Below are 17,653 nucleotides of genomic sequence, written 5' to 3'. Positions count from 1 at the left end.
GCGGGGCTTCGGCAGACCTGAGGAAAGGAGCAGGGGCCGCGCGCCTGTTGCTCCTGCCCCTCATGGACCCTTACTGGTCCCCAGCTATCTCTGAGAGGCAGCTGGTGGCCAAAGAAGGGCAGGAGGAACAGGCCCACGCCTGTCACCGCCTCTCCCAATTCCCCCCCACTTCTAGCTGTCTCTCAGACAGCTGGACGTTGGGAAAGGGAGCAGAGAAAGCCCCGCCCCGGAGGGTGGAAGCTCCACCCCCGGTATGCGGCTCTGCCCCAGAGGGTGGAAGCTCCACCCCCGGCTTCAGCCCCCCAGTTGTCTGAGGGACAGCAACCCGGCCCCCGGCTCAAAAAGGTTGCCTACCCCTGATTTAGCATATGGCTAAAGGGACATAGCAAGACATTTCTCCAATCCTCTTTGTTCTGCATCAGCCACAGAATGGCCATGGGTGGAGGCTGCAGCAGCTCAACTGTATGTTGTGGAGGTTGGCCATTGCAGAGGGTGAATACCAGCCTTTGCAACAACTAAAAAAAGACATACAGAGGTATAAGGTGAATTTACACCTATATATGCCATTAACAGGATGCCAACCTATATGTGCACTGTGCCTATAACATCCTGTGCTAGCCAGTTCAGCAACTCCACCACAATATTCCCCATGAGTGGAAGACCCAACATGTGTATAATGGGCCCTTGTTAAATGATGGGGTTTGGTTCTAGGACCTTGCGTGGATACCAAAATCATCAAGTTCCATTAAATACAATGGCATAGGAAAATGGTGTCCCTTACATAAAATGTTAAAATCAAGGTTTGCTATTTGGAATTTATACTTTTAAAAAAACATTTTCAAGCTGTGAATGCTTGAATCTGTGGATAAAGAATCCATGGATACAGAGGGCCAACTGTACTGTCAAATTAGAAGATTTGTAGGCAGAAAATATTACAGGATTATACAGTGCGGCAAGTATCTACTCTCTTTCTCACCTGACTGTCTAAATAGACATAGACCAGCTTGACATTTCCATACAGAAACACACTTTGGGTGATGCCTCCATAGAAAGGGGAGGGAATCAGGAAGGCTTCTGAAAGAAAAAGAATAAAGCCAGTTAAACAGTGTTGCAACAGAACCAATATTTTTCACAAAATCCCATTTCAGACAAGTGATCAGTTTTTGTTGTACATTCAAGAAAACAACAAAATTAGCCAATATGAAGCAAGAGTGAAGAGGAAATAGAGAAATTTTGGAAAAGAGATAACAGTGAGCTGTGCAAGGGTAATCCAATCAACATGTTAACAATAGCAATAAGGAAATCATATCTAGTGCACTCTAGACATTCTTTAAAAGTTGAATGAGATGACATATTACTCATTAATATCAGCCCCTTATTCTTTGTCTCTTCAGAAGAAGGGAGAAGTGTAAATTCCTATAAGGAGATGAGCATTCATCCTTAGTGTCAGGAAAATGTACAGTGTTCTCCATTTGAACATAATCCAGAAATGCAGTGGGGAAAACAAGAATATCTCTCCAGTGCTTCCTTGCCCATCATTTCTGGAGATGGAGAGCACTTCAAGTGCCCTAGATGTATTGAATAAAATGGATGTTAAAAAACTAACTTGAAAGATCCAAAACCAGTTTCAACAAGATCTAAATGAACACAACTTCCTTCCCTATCTTCCCACTGTCTGCCGGATCAAATATCACCAAATTTTGACACATCATTTGCTAGCAAAAATGGGAGAGTTTCTATTGTTACACAGTCCAATAAAACCTATTCCTGCAACCCACACTTTCTCCATGAAATTCCAATCGGCGTAGACACTTGATATCACAAAATTAACGGTTATCAAAATTGTTACACAAAGGATAGATTTACAAGCCCAGAAGGCCAAAAACAGAGTGTAAGATCAAAGGACAACATACTGTATACAGATTTCTAATAATAAAGGTAGTACCAGAATACAAATTTTGGCATTACTCTTTGAGCCAATATGATTACCTCCACTTTTTAATATATTTTACAGCAGTTGTATCTCATAGGATCAAGGTTCTCCAAACCTGTTCCGATTAACAGGAACTATTTAGTGAAAGTACATGGTGGTGTAGTGGTTTGAGCATTGGATTATGACTCTGGAGACCATGGTTTGAATGTCCCCTCAGCCATGGAAAACCAGTGTATGACCTTGGGCAAGTCACACTCTCTCAGTCTCAAAGGAAGGCAAAGGCAAACCTCCGCTGAACAAATCTTGCAGAACTGACTTGAAGGCACACAACAACAAATAGTCTGTTGTTTCATGCACAAGAAAAATGCATGACAAAGTCTGACAGAAATGCTACAGAAAGTATCAAAATTTTCATCATTATTCTCTGCAAAGCTCCTCCTTTGTTATCTTCTGATACATATATTAAATTGCTGAAACAATTTCACTTACCTCCTGGATCACAGAGAACTGTAGCCAAAGAAGAAAACAGAGAGCCACAGCCATTTTGCACAATCACCTGCAGAAGAGATGTTGGGCCAGATGTTATTCCCAGTGAAAAGCAAGGACAAAAATCTTTTTTTTTTAAATCCATGGCTTCCAATTAGATAAATTAAAATAAAGAGCTGGTCTGCTTATGGACTGAAAATGCTGCCCTCACAAGATCAGCCTTTACAGGTGAGATATCAACCTTGAAAATGACTCAGCATATTATACAGATCAAAATTTAAATGCTCAACCAGAGAGAGCCCCAATCTGCATGAGGAAATTGGTTGAAGCATATGAACAACTCAAAAACTGGGAAGGTGTTATTTTGAGAGGACAAGCCACTTGTTGTCATCAGCATTTACTGTTTAACCATGGTCAAGTATGGGAAGTGAGTCAGAGACTTGCTTGGGGAAGGAGTTAGCTACATTGTAGCTCTCTATATAGCCCCACTCACTTCAGCTCGCTGATAGAGTTGGTGAAAAAGCCAGGCCAACATAGGTCTTTTACATGGGTGTTTAATGCGGGAGTTTTTGAGGGGGGATTTCAGAGTCCTGTTTCAGTGCCTACTTAAGTCTTCTGAATATGGACATAGAGGTAGCTGCTGCAGTCACCTGCAACAGTTGTGGCAGGCTTGTGTTCTTGCCTATGGATGTAGGTAACTTCCTCTGCACCAAGTGCAAGTTGGAAGAGAAGGTCCAGCAGCTGGAGGCTCAGGTATGTACACTTCAGCATATTAGGAAGCAAGAGGTTTTCCAGGACAGAACATAATGGACAGTCCTGGATGGGGAACACACAGAGGAAGTTTCTGGGGGGAGATCAGTTTCACTACACAGGAGGTAGACAGTTGGAGGAATGTGACAAGTAGTAGGGAACCCAGGGATTGTTCTGGGAGCTTGCAGCTATAGAACCAATTTGAAGCCCTCTCCTTTAACAGGAATGATCAGGAAGAGCAGCAGGGACATTTCTCAGGGAAAAGTGCAGGGGACCATGGGAGTACCGCCACATGGAATAGCCACTGCCAAGCCTCTGAGGAAGTGTGTGGTGGTGGTGTGAGGAACTCTTTGCTGAGGGGAACAGAATCAGTGGTTTGTGAGCCTGACAAGATGTCTTCTGGCAAGGGATGGGTTGCACCTCACACCAGTTGGCAGAAACGTTTTTGCCAACAGTCTCACAAACTTGACCAGGAGGTTTTAAAACTGAGTTATGTGGGGGGAGGGAGACAGTATTTTGGAAGACAGGAGTTCATCAAAGGCTAGAGATGATAATCAAACTGGTGTAGAGTAAATAAGGCAAATAGAGCAAGGACTCAACAGTGGAAGGGAAAAAACTTTACACATGAGCTAATTTCTCACTTATAGAATGACTCTCAAAGACAGAGTGCTTCATTGCTCTTCTATGTCCATCACAGTAACCAAGAAAGCTGGAAGAGGACAAAGTCATCTACCCCACCAGCACAACCTGTGTGGATATATGGCTTGTCTCCCCACTGTAGTAACATTTGTGGGATGCAGGTTAATAATTTGTGAGAGTTAAAACCTGGCAGTTCAATTTGAAGTAACATTTTTTACTTCTTTTTTTGTCAATAAGACAATCAGAAAGAATAACAAATATTGTTATTCGTATTATTATTCATTGTGTATAATGTTATAAGTTTGAAAATTCAATTTAAAAAAGAAATTAATGCATTTAATTACATAATCATGAAAAATACCCATTATAAAAGAACAATTTATTACACAGAATATGTACCTAGTCCAGTATTAATATAATGTAACCCAATAAGTCAGGTCATGAACATAACCTCTGGTTATTTTTTACACCTTGCCAGTAGATAGGCAGTCAGAGCAGAGGTAAATGTATATTATATATAAATTTAAACAAAGCACCTCAGCTCACAACATTCAATTTAATGGCTACAATATAGCTTTTCAGTGTTTGGTGTGACAGATAGTTATTTTAGATAAAGCTGTTTGACAGTGAACATCAATACATTTCTGGGAACAAACAAACAAACTAGGATGTAAGTTGACCTACATTTTCTGCTTTAAGAGGTGCAGGTGCTTTACAGTAATAGGTCAAAAATCGAGCCACTTCTTCTCGCAAGCTGAAAGAGACACAAAAGCAACCATTGAATTACTTTTTGCAAAACTTGACTCTGCTCTAAAGCTGTACTATAGAAGATCAAAAAGGGGTTATGATAAATATCGTTCCTGAACCAACCAGAAAACATGTTCATTGGCTTTAAACAGATACCACTAGGCTACCTAGTCAGCTAAAGTCAGAGTGAGTGTGTTTTTCCCCAATATAAGGCACATTTACATAGTAGTGACTGGAAATGACAGTCTCCTTCTGGCCAAGTGTCAGCCTATCCTCTTTGACTTCCCCCTTAAATTTAAAGCCTGAAGCATGACTCTTAGCAGTTTCAGTGAGTGACAAGAGATGTATTCCATGGGTCTATAAATCAGAACTTTTTGTTGTTTTTTTCATCATCATCACCATTTCCTCCTCTATGCAAACCTTGTCTTTCCCCTCAAATCAGGATTTAAGGTGGCTTACAAATTGTTGTTGTTCATTGCCCTTCAGTCAGGCTCGACTCATAGTGACCCTAAAAACAATCAAGGGTGGCCGTGTTGACAAAACCCACCAAACAGTAATACTGTATTGGGCCAACCAAAATGCACAATATACATGTTGAAAGCTTTCAAAGTTACACTGGCTTCTTCTGCAGGTAAGGTGTTAAAAACCATACAGGAAGAAAAAAAATTGAAGATATTTGTCACAGACCTGCATTTTGCTATCTTTGTTCTTAGTTCAGATATTATGGAATGGTATTCTTGCAGGATGGAACCTCAGCCTTCTGTGGCTACAGGGAGAGTCTCAAAGTCCAGGAAAATTAATATCCATTTGCAACACAAAAAGGATACTTCATTAGCAATCCAATATGTCTCCATCCTTTGTGAGGCCACATGACCCTTTGTAGGTGGAAGACACTGAATTTCTCAAGAAGCCTTCATGTTTTTGCAATTGTAAAACAATTTTTCCCCAAAATTTTGGTCTGGATTGGCATGTTTTACCTCAACATTACCTAAAGTTTTCCTGATGCAAAAGCATGAAGGCTTCTTGAGAAATTCAATGTCCTCCGCCTACAAAGGGGCCTCTGGCCTCACAAAGCATGGAGACATATTGGATTGCAAAGGATTGTGCATTTTGCTTGACCCGATAAAAGGATCAGTGTTTGGTGGGTTTTTGTTGTCATGGTGACCCTGTGGATGAGACATCTCCATGACCCCATGTCTTCCACTGCTCTGCTTAGGTTTTGTAGACCCATACCCATGACCTCCTTAATTGAATCTAGCCCTCTGATGTGTAGTCTTCTTCTCTTTCTACTATCTTCAACCTTTCCTAGAATTATTTTATTTTCTGATGAGTTGTGCCTTCTCATGATGTGCCCAAAGTATGACAAAGTATGATCTATTCATTTATTTGTGTCTTTTGGCTGTCCTTGAATAGATTAAGTCTGAACTCTCACTGGAAGCCCAGATAATGAAAGTGAGGCTGTCATACTTTGGGCACATTATGAGAAGGCACAACTCATCAGAAAAGAAAATAAGCAGCCTGGATTGGGTTTCTTTACATGCCTAGGTTGAGGCAGTTGCGGAGGGGAAGAATAATTGCAGTCTTGGCACTGCCAGGAGGAAAGACTTTCCTTTGCTTGCTTAGAATAGTATTGTGAGGGGGAAGAAGAAACTGGAATCTTAGTGTTTTGATGTAGCTGGAAGGAAGAGTTTCCTTTGCCTGCTCAGGTGGAGGGGTTCTGATAGAAAGGAAACAAAAGGGTAATAGAAACAAGGCCAAAATGGGTAGCTTTGCTAAGCATGCTGCAGCAGTAAAAATGACAAAGAATCTTGTGGCAAGGACAGAGTGGTAAGAGAGAACTCAGTGGGCATTTTGTAAATGACTTTTGGGAGCAGGGGGCCTTTTTAGTGTATTTGATTGCTGTACTGGAGATGTGGTGCCTCTTCTATTGTGCCCTCTGCAACTGCTGCAGAAGGTCCAGCAGGGGATGGGCTACCTCTCTGTGTTTCCTGATGTGCACTCTCCATCTGGGAAGCCTGCTGGAGAAGGTAAAGCAGAAGAGCATAGTTCTTTCCATTTGCTCTCTGTCTGTATGCACCTCTGAAGAGGAACTATTGCCTAATGCCAAACCAGCTCATCCCAGCCAAGTCCTCTTGAGATCAGCAATTCCTGCCTCTTCTGGTACCTCTGGAGAGCATTTGGCACATTTTTCTAGCCTGGAAACAGTGAACTTTGATGTTTTATACATTACACCTCTATAAAACTGGTGGTGGTTTGTGTAAAATTGTTAACCAGGGTTCAAATTTTGCTCAGCTATGGAAATCATCTGAGTGACCTTCGGCCAATCCTACTTTCTTAGCCTCAGAGGGCAACGGCAAACTTCCTCTGAATAAATCTTGCTAAGCAAAGCCTAGGAAAGGGCCACCATAAGTCAGAGTTGCCATGAAGCCACATAACAACAATACCCTCCATTCCATTGCCCTACTCTACTGGTTTTCCATTCACTCCCCACCAAAAAGATGCTAAGTGTTCTGAGTATGTCCAGTCTTTACTGGGCTATTTTTGTGTTCCCACTAGTCAAGTCCTGGAAGTAGAGGTAGGCGCTATCTTGTACTTTTGCGAACTTCAAACCAGCTGATAGTTCTTTTTTGGGTGGTGCTGTTTTGACTTCATAAGGACCAAGGTTTAGATATAGATGATTATTAACAGGTAAACTAATTTGATAAAACTTCAAAAGGTCAAATACTCCATATGTCAACCTTTGATAGTCAATTATTTTCTCACATATCATAATTTAGTAAACTCTGCAATCCTCTTCATGTCCTGTGTTTTCTTTCCAAAACAAAACAACCACATTTCCTTTGTTGCTTCTAAGTAGTGCTACTGATCTTCACCCTTAATTTTTAAAGGAACTTCAACAAGAACAATAATACTAATTCTCCTTACCTAGTTAACACATATGGAGAAAAAAGGGTGAACACATTCTCAAAGGTTCAGAGCACAGCATACTTACAACATGTGGCCCTTCCAGTCTGGATACTGCAGCCATGGAGGCTCCATGACATTCATGTCACTTTGCGTTAACTACCAGCAATGAGAAGGAGAAGAAATTATCACTAAGGGAATAATCAGAAATGGAAAGCTAACCATGAACCAACAGAACCTAATACTTAGGACAATACTTTCTGACTTTAGCTGAGGTTTATTCTTACATATTTTTTAAAAGGCACACACACAACCCTGCCAAGCCCCCAAACAATCACTATGGCCCCATACAGACAGGCCAAAATAAAGCTGCTTCAGGTCACTTTGGAGGTATGCTGTTTAAATTATGCATGTGTCCGGAAGCTGTGCCAAAGCTGTGCTCCAGCCCTTAGGACTGGATCATGGTTTTGGCATGGCATCTGGCCTTTTAGGATGCATGCATACCTCCAAAGTGACCCGAAGCAGCTTTATTTTGGCTTGTCTGTATGGGGCCTATTTTACCTCCATCAAGTGCTCCATACCATTTAATTTCATTGGAATAAGAATATCATTACAAATGGCAAATGCTATGTAAGCATTAAATTTGTGGGATAAGCAATGGATTGAAACCCTTGAATCAAAGCACCCACAAATCCTGGACATTTAAAGAAAAACTACCAGGTTAACAAAAAATACTCTTCCCTTTCTTTGACAGGGTGAGATACAATGGGCCCTAGCATCTGCTAACGTTTAGTTCTAGAACACTGTCCCCCACACCCATGGATATCAAAATCTGTGGATGCTCAAGTCCCATTAAATACAACCAAACAGTAAAATGTCTCTTATATAAAACAGAAAAATCAAGGTTTGCTTTTTGGGATATTTTAAAAAATATATATTTCCAAGCCATGGATGTCAGCCTTACTGTATTCTGGATAAGGATTAAGTAATATTCTAGGATGTTGGACTTGATTATTTTTAAAGTCCTTTGCACTTCCAGCACTTTTCAACTGTTAGTCCTCAGATGTTATGGACTTCAGCTTGCAGAATCCCAGACCACTGGCTATGCTGGCTGGGGATTTTGAGGAGCTGAAGTTCAAAATATTTGGGTCAGTCACTGAGAACTATTTTATGTGAGCTCTGGAAGTAGATAATGTTTACCTAGACATCCCTGCTGCTCTTTTTTAAAGGAGGAGGTTGTCAAGACACCTTTCTCAATTCTCCACTGCTTCCTTTGCCTGCAGTTTCCCCCCACTTCCTCCAAGAAAAGCTGAAAACATACATACTACAGGGGAGAAGGGAGACAGTAGAGGTTTGGAGGAGAAACAGGGCAGTAAGTGGTCTCACAGCTTTGACAGAGATATAGGGGATATATAGGTAGACAACAAACAATCAAGATGCCATTTCCCCCCACCAAACGAAAAAATGGGAGAAGTTCATAAACTACCTGAGCAAAAGAGTAAAGATCCAACCAGTATTAGAATTAAAGTGCAAATGAACAAGAGTGATCTGGAAAGCTACAATTACAGCTTGAAATGCATTTAAAATGGTCTTACCCGCTTGGACATCAGATCAAAGCAGAGTTTATTCTCACTTGTGCCAAAATTAATGATACCCTGGAGACAGACACAGAGGTTTTGTGAAGGCAAACAATCCATCTCTGTACATATAAGTCTTCAGTATTAGCTGGCATCACACAATGTTATCTCAAAAGTCATTTCCATAGAAAATGAGTAAACATTCTCATAAATATTCTCTGTGTGAACAGGAGAGGTTTGTTTTTTTTTTTTGAAAAGGAGCAGAGCAAATTAGCACTTCATAGAAGAATCTTTTAAATATCAAGTATGAAAGTAAATAGCCAGTAATTTGTTGTGCAAGTCATTTGTGAATGTAACTGACTTATTATCAGTTTTAGAGTGAGCTTTCCACAATGGCGGGTTCCAGAATTTATCCCACTACATAAATTATATGAGAGACTTCAGTTCTAATTTGTCTATATTTATATAGCCCAGATGCATGTTTCCCAATTAATGCTATGCCATGCCACTGATTTATTATCATCCATAACAGCCTCATTTTTCATACAATATAAAAAGAAAATGCAAGATAGCATCTTCCTTTGAGAGAGTAACTTAGACCAGATGCTGCTTTTACCAAGATACAAGCATTATGTATTATGATATATTATACCCTATCTCTATAAAGTTCATGGGCTTATTCCATTGTTTCCTTACAACAACCCAGTTGAGGCAGAATAGATGGAGAAATTATGAGCAGCCCAATGGACCCAGTAAGATTCATGGCTAGGAGATCACTTGAAATCAAGACTGTCCTGTCCAATTCAATATGATGAAATACACTAACCATCATGAAATTACAAATCACAGATAACAAAACTATTAATAGAAATTAATACTGAACTAAGGCGCGTTACAGACCGCCCAAAACGGGTGGTCTGCTGCTGCCGCCATTTGCAGTGCGGAGGAGCCCAAGCGTACAAATCGCGCGGCTCCTCCGCGCTGCAAAAAGAAGCCCCAAAATGGTGCTCCTCTTTGCGGTTATGACGCCGTGAGGCACCAATGGCGCACTCGCAGCATCATTTGCGCTGTGCAACGTGCAGACGCAACGCATCCGCTACGTCAATATGGTGGCCCCCGTGTGGACGGGCACCGCCATTTTGTACGGACTCGGTCCGTACTAGGGTTCTCAACCCTACTACACCCCTTCCTAACCCTAATACGCCCCTTTGGCGCGTCTGTAACGTGCCCAGGGTTGCTATTAGTGAAGGAAAGAGGAACTTTCAAGGACATAGTGCTAAAAATGAGAGTAAACCCCCTTAGCTCTAATACTAATGCTGTGATAAGTTTAAAATAGCATGGAAATAGCAATAGCAAGTACATTTCTATACTGTTTATCAGTGCACTTAAGCACTCCCTAAGTGGTTTACAAAATGTAAGCTAACTGCCCCCAACAATTTGGATACTCATTTTAGCAACCTCAGAAGGATGCAAAATGGTGATGATGTTTTTTCCTCTTCATGCTACTCTGGGAGCTATTCAGAACAGAAAAATGAAGAACTAAATGTGCAAAATACATGTGAAGTGAGAGAAAATGTTGTTGATATTATTCTGGAGAGAAAATTGGGGGATCCTTCAAACTTCAGTGGAGTGCAGAAACTTGGATGCAAAACACACTACAGAGATAAACCAGCTTGAGACCGCTTTACCTGCCCTGGCTCAATACCAGAGAATCCTGGGAACTGTAGTTTTGTGAGACATTTAGCCTTCTTTGGCCCATTACAGATGGGCCATATAGTACGCGCGGAGCTTCCGCACCCCCATAACCCTAGTGCGTGCTCTGCGCGCACAAAATGGCAGCAGCCGTTCCACACGGCCGCTGCCATGACGGCGTCACGACCGCGCCGCCTCTATATGGGGCAGCGCGGACGTGACGTCGTTGCTCCGCGCCAGGGCCCTTAGTTGCTCCGCGCCAGGGCGTTTCGGGCTCCTTCCTGGTTTGCGCCGCTGGGCGCAGCCTTCACACGGCTGCGCCCAGCAGCGCAAAGGAGAAAGGGGCCAAGCAGCCCCTTTCTCCTCCTCCCCGCTGCCATGGGGTGTCCTTGGGGCTTGAAGCCCCAAGGACACCCCTTTCCAGCCTTTTGCCGCTTCCCCACAGCCCGGAAAGCGGCGGATCGGGGCCTCAGCAGCTGCCGGTCTAGCCGCTGAGGCCCCAATACACCGGGGAAAGGGGCGGGTGCAGACCACCCCGAACGGGCGGTCTGTAACCCACCTTTGTTAGAGAGCTCTGTTTCCACAATAAATTACAGTTCCCAGGATTCCCTAGTACAGAGCCAGGACAGTTAAAGCAGTCTCAAATTGGATTATTTCTGTAATGTGTTTTGGACCTTACTTTGATTAAGGCTGCATCAGCACTACAGAAATAATGCATTCTGACACCGCTTTAACTGTCATGGCTCAATTCTATGGAATCCTGGGATTTGTAGTTTGTTGTGGCATAAGTGTCAGGGAAGACTACAAATCCCTGAATTTCATAGCACTGAGCCATAGCAGTTAAAGCAGTATCAATCTGCATTATTTCTGCAGCACACATTACCTCTAAGTTTTTGTAATATAGAAAGTGTACACAAATGTTTCTGGCATTATCATCATGACCACAACAAACAACCCTTCAATCAGAATTGAGCAGGTAGTTTCAGCAATGGAGGTAGCAATGGAGGCCATAGCATACAATGAGGTCTTTCTGGACTAGGGCTAACTATTCAGAGACACAACTAAGAATATGTAACTGTAAATTTTCTGGTAAAGTTAAGACTCTTCTTGAATATCTTGGATGATTCTACATGTTATTTAAAATTAGGGCCAAACTAAGTATTACTTTAATTATGTGGCTAGCAACAATGCCTGGGGGTTACTCTTGGTTTTTATCAGGACTGCAAAGTGCAGGGAAGAGAGGTTTTATCATTACCTCCTGAAACACAATACTGTATGGGCAAAAATACATTCTTCCCAATTGTGACAGTTAGCAGGCATGGGGGAAGCTACCAGATGCACCAATGTGAGTTATACTGAAATACTAACTTTCACCTTGTGGGAGAGGGAATCTGAGGCTCCCGGGAAAACAATATCATCCCCCTACTCACTTTTATTTATTTTACAAAAACGATTGCTAACCATGTTCCTACGACTCCTAGGATTCTCCAACTAGGAACTAAGAAACAGCATTTTTGTTAAGGCATTCTTTTTTCACTCTCTGCAAATCCTTTCCCCCCACGGAACTTTAAATCTAATCCCTTACAGCCCCAAAGTAGGCAAAGTTCCTGAGAAATACAGGACATCAACTTCAATAAGGCTTGCTCCCAAGACCAGCAAAAGGGCTCAAGCTCGACTCAGGCTTGCATCCTTCCGAGGTCGCTAAAATGAGTACCCAGACTGTTGGGGGCAAATTAGCTTACTTGCTAATTAGCTTACTTGCTGTTCACCGCTATGATCTTTGGAATAGCGGTATATAAATAAAACAAATTATTATTATTATTATTATTATTATTATTATTAAGTTTACACAGAATAACAGCCTTGGAACACACTGGCACCAGCTAAAGCTGTGATGAATCCAAATTCTTCCCGGATTTTCCTAAAATTTACTTAGGGCTATCATCACTCTGGCCTAACTTTGTGCCAGCATACTAGCTGTGTCTTGGGAGGTTTGGGCTTGGCGCGTCTCTTCTCCCTCGCTGGTGTCTTGCTCCCCCCCCCCACTCTTTTTCCTTCTGCTGACTGATCTCAAGAGTCTGCAGAGTGGTTGTGCAGGTAAGTCCTTCTGCTTGCTGAGTTCTGAGATCATCCAGCAGGAGGGGGTTTATGCTGCCAAAATGCAAGTTTGACTGAAACAAGAGGCTTCTGCCTATTCCTAACCCCTACAGCCACCACATCTTTGAGTTAGGACCCCACTGCCCATTTCGAGCCAAGACTCATAACTGCATTTCCCTCCCCTGCACCAACATTAAATCAAATGTTGAAATATAGTTGCCTGATAAGAGAGACTTGCCTTTTTTGTTGCTTCCTCTGTTGGTGTGTAAATAATAATTAAAAAGGATGATCAGCAAAGTGATAATTACTTTTTTCAAACATGTAGCAAAAAGACTGGCACTCACGTTGGGATTTTTGTCTTCATCATACTTGTCAGCATGATAAGCATTATAACCTTCTTCTGTTGAGCCCCAGCAGATGCTAGCAATGCTGCCTCGGACAGAGAGATAGGGGCTGCTTTGGAAATCATTATGGTTGTAGAAACTGTATACACTGGTTGTCCTGTCCAAAGTGGGTCGCCCTAGCTGTGAGGTCTGTCCTTCCTCCTGTACCCGTTCTCCTGCTCCTGGGCTTTCTGAAAATGTTTGGTTAAGCTCCATACCCTGAGGCTGTCCACTTGCAGAGGAACCAGTATTGCTCTGTTTTAAGATGCTGAGCATCTGGGCAAAAACATTGAACATGCGGAATTCATGGTCCCGTTCCAGTTCAAAACGACGCTGCTCCAGCTGCATCCGCCGCTCCTCTACCTCCAGGTCACGCTGGAGTCGACGTTCTTCCATTTGCAAAAAGCGTTCTTCCATTTCCCTCTGTGCAGTTAGGGTCTTCAGCAAGAGTGCATCCAGGGGATCCCTCAGCCTCTGGGCTTTCCGCTTCTTCCTCAAGTAGTGCAAAGTGGAAAAACCAGGTCGCGGCCCAAGACTTTGGATCCGGGAGGAAGAAGCCATATTGGGCTCACTGAAACCTAAAAGTAGACAGACAAAAGAAACCATTTATAGCAATAACAACAGCAATACTGCATCTGAAAAAGTGAGTTTATATCCATGAAAGCTCATACTAAAATAAAACCCAGTTAGTCTTAAAGGTGTTGCCACATTTCTCCCCCCCCCTCCTTTTTATGCTACAGGATAAGATGTGTACCTCCCAAATGGAAAACTTTTTTGCCACTTTGCAAAGTGGCAGCCCTCCCCCACATAATTCAGTTACAGGGGCTGGCTGCAGTGGCTCAGCCATGAAGGTGCTTCTAACACTCAAAGATATTACAGTCCCAGAGGTCTTTAGTCATAGTTATGGACAATACCAAATAATGGATTATGTTGTACTTATTCTTTTTTCTTTTTAAATTAAATTATTATAAATATTGAAGAATTCAAAAGTGACTTTGAGATACTTCCCCTTTCACTTCACAGGTAAAAATGTAAGTGGAATCTATTGGCAGTTTGAGGAGTTTCATATAATCATAGAATCGTAGAGTTGGAAGAGACCACAAGGGCCATCCAGTCCAACCCCATTCTGCCATGCAGGAACTCTCAATCAAATCATTTTTATAATCTGAGTAATAGATATTGTTTTGATCAATATTGCTATGTTTCTGATTTGAATATAAAATGAAATCATGCCACAGTGTGTAAAAACTGGATATTTTAATTTGATCTAATTTAATTTGACCTCAAGACTAAAGGCGATGAAATGACCATAGCAACTATAAATAAAATGACTGTGTGCAATAGTTGCAAACTTCATCAACGAAGGGGCTACTGTACCAAAGAAATCACAGATCTTTAAGATAATGTCCGCTGAGGCATTAATTATCTTGTCATACCTATTTCAAGCAGTAACCAAAAGCTCAGTTTTAGATACTCTCTGGTTTTACAGCTCCCACTTTTCATGCTTGAATAAAATTAAAACTCTAAGGTGATACATCTTTTCAAGGTAAAGAACTAGATGCCTTCAACTGTTTCAATTTGGCAGGGAGAGTCCTGATTAATCTTCTATCCCTTTTCAGCTGTTTCTCAAATGTCCCAGTTTCATGCTCCCTCTTTTCCCTCAGCTTACTTCTCTTGCTGCAGACTGAGTTCAAAGTGCAAAAGTAGTTTCCCCAAAAAGTAGTTAAGTCAACAGAGGGGAGAGGAAAGAAAGGGCAGAACTGTGCAGATAGCTGCAGCCTCTCCTACCTTGTATGTTCTTCCTCATCACTAAATTCTGTCACTATGACAAAACACATTTCCCAGTTTTCATAAGTGAAATGTTGGAAAATATGAAACTGCAATGTCAAACTAGCAAGAGTGACTAAGGTGCAGAGAGGGCTGCCAGATTATAACCTGAAGATTTCCTCTACCACTACTGTTATACCTGCTGCTGAAAGAGAGGTCAAGACTGTCTCAGCCTATGTTTCACATAATGCTTTTTACTACACCTCATCCCAGATGCAAATATGAGCAGAATTCCAGTTGTACAGGACAGCAGAAACAAAAGAGAACAGACATGAGGAATAATGGGACTTCCATTTCAATATGGGAACTATCAGACCACAACCTGCCAAGTAAACTAGTAAGGCAAATCGAGTGTATTTCTCTCGTCCTTATCTGCAGAATACAACCAGCAAGTTCAGAGATTTTCCTCCAGGGCTGAACCCTGAGAAATCCCAGTCCATCTCTGCCCAAGAGGCCCCTGGGCATCACAGTATATTTCTCCTTCTTTGTTGCATCCACCAGACATAGGGCCAAAAGCTATGGTGTTGCTGTGTGAGTGATGACAACAGGTAACCATCTATTTGAGGGGTGGGAACGCTTCAGCCCTCCAAAGGTTGTACTGCAATTTCTCACCACTGAGTAAGTAGCAGGTGGCTGAGAGCTGAAGTTCAACCTCTGGAGAGCTACAAAATCCCCAGCCCTGAACTGCCACGAAGAAGGCTACAGTCCGGAAAAAGCCATGTGTTATTATTATTATTATTATTAACCTTTATTACCACAGGACTCTTCAGTGCCTTTTGCTGCCACAGCCAAACAGGACTACTATTCCATTGGGAAATGCAGTTAATAGTGGTAGTTTCTTGGCTGAAGAACCGTAACAACTGGCTGCAAGAAACTGGAGGCCGAACCCAGATCTACTCCAAACAAAAAGGGTGTGTGTGTGTGAAACAATTTGTGGTGCCAAAATACCATTCAGTCAACAGACTCGTATCCTCCCTTCCCCTCACTTGCCTAACAGGGATATGTCAACAAGGTGTGTAAACCTTGGCCTACTCAAGATTTGAGAAGAGGCTCTGCTAAGCTTGGGAAAGTGGCTTTGGGGGACTAGGTCTTTAGTCCCCAGGGGATTCTGGGAGCTGTAGTCCCCAGAAATCACTTCCCCAAGCTCTGGCTTTGGCATGAAGGGAAGAGCCACTCCCACCTGAAGGCCAGAGGCTTGGAAAGTGACTCTGGGGGACTACATCTCCCAGAAGCCCTATCAGTGACCATGATAGCTAGGGGATTCTGGGAGCTGTAGTCCCCAGAAGCCCCTTCCCCCCAAGTCTGAGGAAGGGGCTGTCCTTCGTACCTGAGGGCGAGACGCTTGTGTCGAGAGGGGCCTCCCCTCTGGAGGCCGGGGAGCCCTCCTGCGACCTCTCCGCCTCCTGCTCCTCCTCGGCCGAGTCCCCCGGAGGAGGAGGAGGGAAAGGGGGCTGGGGCCGGAGTCCCTGCTCTCCCTCCTCCTCCTCCTCGACCTCCTCGCACTTGATCTCCATGAGCTGGACGGGGGACTGCGGGGCCTGGAAGGCCAAGGAGGCGGAGGCAGGGGGCCCCGAGGGCCGCTGAGGAGGAGGAGGAAGGGGCCCGGCAGGGAGGGCGCCGCCGCCGCCGTTGTGGGCCAAGGGCTGCCTGCCGGAGAGGACGCGGTCCATGGCGCCGTAGAACTTCCAGGCCCTGGCCCCTGCTCCCGCTCCTCTCGGGGCGGCCTTGGGGTTGTCCTTGACCCGCCGGTACTCCAGCTTCATCTTCTTGATCTTCTCCCGGCACTGGTCGCCCGTGCGGTGGACGCCCTTCCCGCGCAGCACCTCCGCGATCCGGTTGAAGACGTGCTGGTTGCGGAGGCAGCTCTCCAGCTCCGCCTGCACCGCCGCGTCCGCCCACAGCCCCAGCAGCGCCCACACCTCCGCCTCCGACCAGTTGCTCCCGCGCTCGTAGCGCTTCCCGCGGAACTCCATCGGCCCCTGCCTTCCTCAGGGAGGGAAGGGAAGGGAAGGGAGAGCGCGCTTGGAGCGGGTTCGGCCCGGGTTAGATCCCGCGTGTGGCGCCCTTCGTTCCAAGGGTCTGGGTCGCCAGGGCCGCCATTCCGCGCCTTCTCTGCAAAGGCCTCCGTTTAGAGCGCTTTGGCTCGGCTCCTCCTTGCGAGGCGCATCTATATAGACAGCTTTATAGTCATGGCTATATATATATCTATATCTACACAGACATATATATACACACACACACACACACGTTGGGATGTTAAGAGGCGAAGGCAGCCCCGGAGCGACGGAGAAGGCAGAGGCCCCTTCACATCCGGTGTGACGGCACATGCGTGCTGACTTTATTCCGGGATAAACTTTGGCCCGCGTCAATCACAACGAGCTCGAGGGGGCGGGGCTGCGGCACGGACAGCAACAACAAAGGGGCGGGGACTGGTGAGGCCCCGCCCCCTCCACGCGCTTCCTGCTTGGCTTGGAATCTGTGAGGGCGGCGCAGCGGCCGAACGCCTGTAGTGCAGCCAATCACTCAAGAACCCATAGGTTTCCCAGTGCAATGATAGAACCATAGAATGGTCGAGTCGGAAGAGGCCGCAAGGGCCATCCAGCCCAACCCCCTTCTGC

General features: G+C 44.0%; 1 protein-coding gene across 1 annotated transcript in view; it reads right to left on the bottom strand.

Annotated features, from left to right (window-relative positions):
• LOC121926610 overlaps positions 1-17,259 on the bottom strand; it is a 31,397-nt gene extending 14,138 nt beyond the window's left edge. The window contains exons 1-7 of the mRNA XM_042459721.1: positions 16,363-17,259; positions 13,170-13,786; positions 9,055-9,114; positions 7,548-7,618; positions 4,493-4,562; positions 2,423-2,489; positions 977-1,074 (exon numbers count right to left, since the gene is read on the bottom strand). Coding sequence (XP_042315655.1) covers positions 977-1,074; positions 2,423-2,489; positions 4,493-4,562; positions 7,548-7,618; positions 9,055-9,114; positions 13,170-13,786; positions 16,363-17,008 — 1,629 coding nt within the window. The 5' untranslated portion in view covers positions 17,009-17,259. The remainder of the gene's footprint in view (positions 1-976; positions 1,075-2,422; positions 2,490-4,492; positions 4,563-7,547; positions 7,619-9,054; positions 9,115-13,169; positions 13,787-16,362) is intronic.
• Positions 17,260-17,653: the final 394 nt, after the last annotated feature.

The sequence above is a fragment of the Sceloporus undulatus genome, chromosome 1 (genome assembly GCF_019175285.1).
Source record: "Sceloporus undulatus isolate JIND9_A2432 ecotype Alabama chromosome 1, SceUnd_v1.1, whole genome shotgun sequence".
NCBI lineage: Eukaryota > Metazoa > Chordata > Lepidosauria > Squamata > Phrynosomatidae > Sceloporus > Sceloporus undulatus.
This window is presented reverse-complemented; position numbering and strand designations above follow the sequence as displayed.